This window comes from Ursus americanus, chromosome 6, assembly GCF_024610735.1.
Source record: "Ursus americanus isolate L20-20 chromosome 6, mUrsAme1.1.p, whole genome shotgun sequence".
NCBI lineage: Eukaryota > Metazoa > Chordata > Mammalia > Carnivora > Ursidae > Ursus > Ursus americanus.
In genome coordinates, this window is record NC_142132.1 from 55,072,727 (window position 1) to 55,076,061 (window position 3,335).

The 3,335-nt window shown below is 58.8% G+C and overlaps 1 protein-coding gene across 1 annotated transcript; it reads left to right on the forward strand.

The window, feature by feature from the left end:
- Window positions 1–539: 539 nt before the first annotated feature.
- On the forward strand, window positions 540–1,187 carry NEUROG3 (neurogenin 3). Its single transcript, XM_045783589.2, has one exon. It carries the CDS (start codon window positions 540–542, stop codon window positions 1,185–1,187), a length of 648 nt encoding a protein of 215 aa, XP_045639545.2.
- The last annotated feature ends 2,148 nt before the right edge of the window (window positions 1,188–3,335 follow it).

The following is a 3,335-nucleotide window of genomic DNA, read 5'->3' on the forward strand; positions in this document are numbered from 1 at the left end:
CTTTGTCCGGAATCCAGCTGTGCCCCGCGGGGGAGGAGCGGGCTCGCGTGGCGCGGCCCCCTGGCCCCGGCGCTGATTGGTCCGCGGCGCGGGCCGCTACCGGGCAGGCACGCTCCTGGCCCGGGCCGAGCAGATAAAGCGTGCCAAGGGGCACACGACTTGAGGCTCGGAAAATCCGAATGGTCTGGCAGCCGCTCCAAAGACAGCAACGGTGGCCCGGGACCCCCTCGTGTTTCGCTTCTCTGGGGCTGAGGAAACTTCCAGGCAGCGGCGCCTGCGTCTCAGTTGGGCTTGCTGACGAAAAGGCCAGCTCCTCTCACCAATTGCTCTCGCTGCCCCCTGCTTGCTACCCTTTTGCGCGAGAGAACAAGGTAACACCTGGAGGCCACAGAGGGACGGGTGGAGAGGGAAAGGGGTCCTCTGATCTGGCGGGAGCGGGGGGTGGCTCTTTCTCGGTTTTTTCCCACTTGGCCCGGGGATAGGGAACTGCGCCCAGCTGGCGGACCCACGCTTACCCCGACCTCTTACCCCGCCGCAGGATGGCGCCTCATCCCCCGGGTGCGCCAGCTGTCCAAGTGACCCATGAGACAGAGCAGCCCTTCCAGGGTGCCACGGACGACGAAGTGACCTGCGTTGCATCCTCTCCGCCCAGCCCCGCTCGCGTGCGGGGGAACTGCCCAGACGAGGAAGGCGGCGGCTGCAGAGGGGCCTCAAGGAAGCTTCGGACGAGGCGCGGGGGGCGCAGCCGGCCCAAGAGCGAGTTGGCTCTGAGCAAGCAGCGACGGAGCCGGCGCAAGAAGGCCAATGACCGCGAGCGCAATCGAATGCACAATCTCAACTCGGCGCTGGACGCGCTTCGCGGCGTTCTGCCCACCTTTCCGGACGATGCCAAGCTTACCAAGATCGAGACGCTACGCTTCGCGCACAACTACATCTGGGCTCTGACTCAGGCGCTGCGCATAGCAGACCATAGCCTCTACGGGCTGGAGCCGCCCGCACCGCCCTGCGAGGAGCTGGGCTGCCAGGACGGCAGCTCCCCAGGAGACTGGGGCTCCCTCTACTCCCCGGTCTCCCAGGCGGGCAGCCTGAGCCCCGCCGCCTCGCTGGAGGAGCGTCACGGGCTGCAGACGCCAGCCTCCCCTTCGGGTCTGCGCCCCGGCGCCCTAGCTTTTTCAGACTTCCTATAAAGGGGCCTGTCGACCGCTGGGCGGTGGGTGCTTGGGGAGGGGGGTAGGGGCGGAGGCTGTCAGGGACGCCTCGCGGCTGCCGCGGCCCCAGCGCGAACTTGTTCCTCCAGTCTCCGGCTCGCTGACACCCGGTGCGCCCAGGCGCCTACGAGGGAGACAGGCTCGATTCAATCCCCCCGGCTCTCTGCATCGCGCCAACTTCAGCCTTCTGTTGCTGCCCGAGCAGGTGGGCATTGCAGGCTCCGCGCGTTCCCCTCCCTGCATCCACCCCAAGTCTCGTGCAAAGACGTCGAGGATGGTAGCCCTACCACCCACTGTCTCTAGCCACCCTACCCTCGCTCAAGTCTGTCAGTCTTTCTTACCAATCCTCCACCAATGTGATTTAATCCGGTATTTGATCTCTCACCGTTTGCTCTCTTTTCCAAAGACGGGGCTGACCTTCTCCCCCAGTTCCTATCAAGTCCTGGTTTCTGGCCGCTCCCCTGCCTTAATCCATGAAGGCGAACCTCTGCCTTCTCTCGTGCACTTTTCGGAGCCATTGCCCTCTCCGGGGGGAGGGAGACCAGGCTGTGAACTGGGGAAGAGATAGTCTGTCTCTGGAACGTCTGTCCCGCTTCCCTGCGACCTGAAGCGCCCCTGTCTTTAAAAAAAGGGGGGCAAAAAAGAAAAAGAAAAAAAAATCAGCCTGTAAATTATATGATATCTTTTGAAGTGAATTTTGATACGGTAAATTATACGCCCTCCTCCTTTACACGTTTGTATTTATTGATGAGATTTCACAGCAGGGGGAAAACTCTATATTTTGTACATAAGATTAATATTTAGAGACTGGTGAATGATATTTTGAGTCAATAAAAAAAAGTACTCTCAAGAAACCTCAGTTAGGTAACTCGATTATGCAGAGGGGAGGGCCACAGCCTCTGCTGGGTGGGAGTGGGCTTCAGTCCAAGGAGAGGGATGAAAGGTTCTGGGGTTCTAGGCCCCTTCTCTGATTTGGGCTAAGAAATTGTGGTGCTAGGCGGGAGGCGGAGCAGCTTGCATCCTGAGGGCAAGTCAGCTAAACCTGCATGGAAAGTAAGAGCTGGAAGGCTCTTAAGAAATCATTGGCCCAGTTCCCTGTTTTATTTATAGGGCAGCGACTTGTCATCTTCCAAACAGTGGTTTAGATGAAAGACAAGCCTAACTGGGGCTACTTGTCGGCGCTGCTGACCCTTTCCCCTACGCCACTAGCCTGGGTTTCGAGCGACTGTTGCACTTGGGAAGGAAGAGTAATAGCCGGGCCACAGGGTCAAAGCCCTCAGAAACACGGAACGTGGACTGGGCACCCCAGGAATTTTCCCAGAGCGCTTAGAGCGCTAGCAAGTCTTCTGAGCGCATTTTATGCAGCGGGTTCTGGGGCAGTGGCGTCGTGCCGCGTGGAACTGAGCAGCGGAGAGCAGAGAGAGTGGAGGTTCCTGCTGAAATCTCTGGCACCTGGGACACCCAGCAGTCTTGATTGAAAACTTACCAAGAACCTGTTCAAGGTTTCCAGCCACTCTTTGCTCCCAAGGTAGAGCTGGGCTGGTGCACAGCAGGCACTGACACTTGTCCCAGGGGCGGTATTGGAATGCCCCTACATGGCTTGCGGGACCCCCATACCTCCGGAAGCAGGTTGATCTCTAAGAATCCGCAGAGTCTGCCTGGTGCTCAGGAACAGGAAAATGGAGGGTGGGCACTCTACCGTGTGAATTGAACCCCAGAGGCCTCCTTGGATTGGCCGCAGGAAGGAGCGGGCCAACCCCAGCTGGGGCGCGGTGCCATCAGGGGCCTGAGTGGACAGTAGGTAGCTTTCCAGGTAGAGTGCAAAGGAGGCATCTTACCTGGGGTTAGCGCCTCTTGCGTCTCTCTTTTGCCCTCCCAGCTTCCAATTGAATGTTTCTTCTCCTCTATTCGCAGTAAAGGTCGCTCTACGGAAATATGCCTCAGCTACCAGGGGCTGCGTTTGGGGGAGGGGAGAGGGGTGCACAAACAAAAGAATGAAGGAAGGTGTTGTTTCATGGCTCTAATCTGGGAGGAGATTAATGGGTTATTGGTGACTTCTGCAGCAGCCAACTTTCCATCTGGGGCACCACCCAGGGACAGGTGTCAGCAGCTCCTAGTTGCACGGAC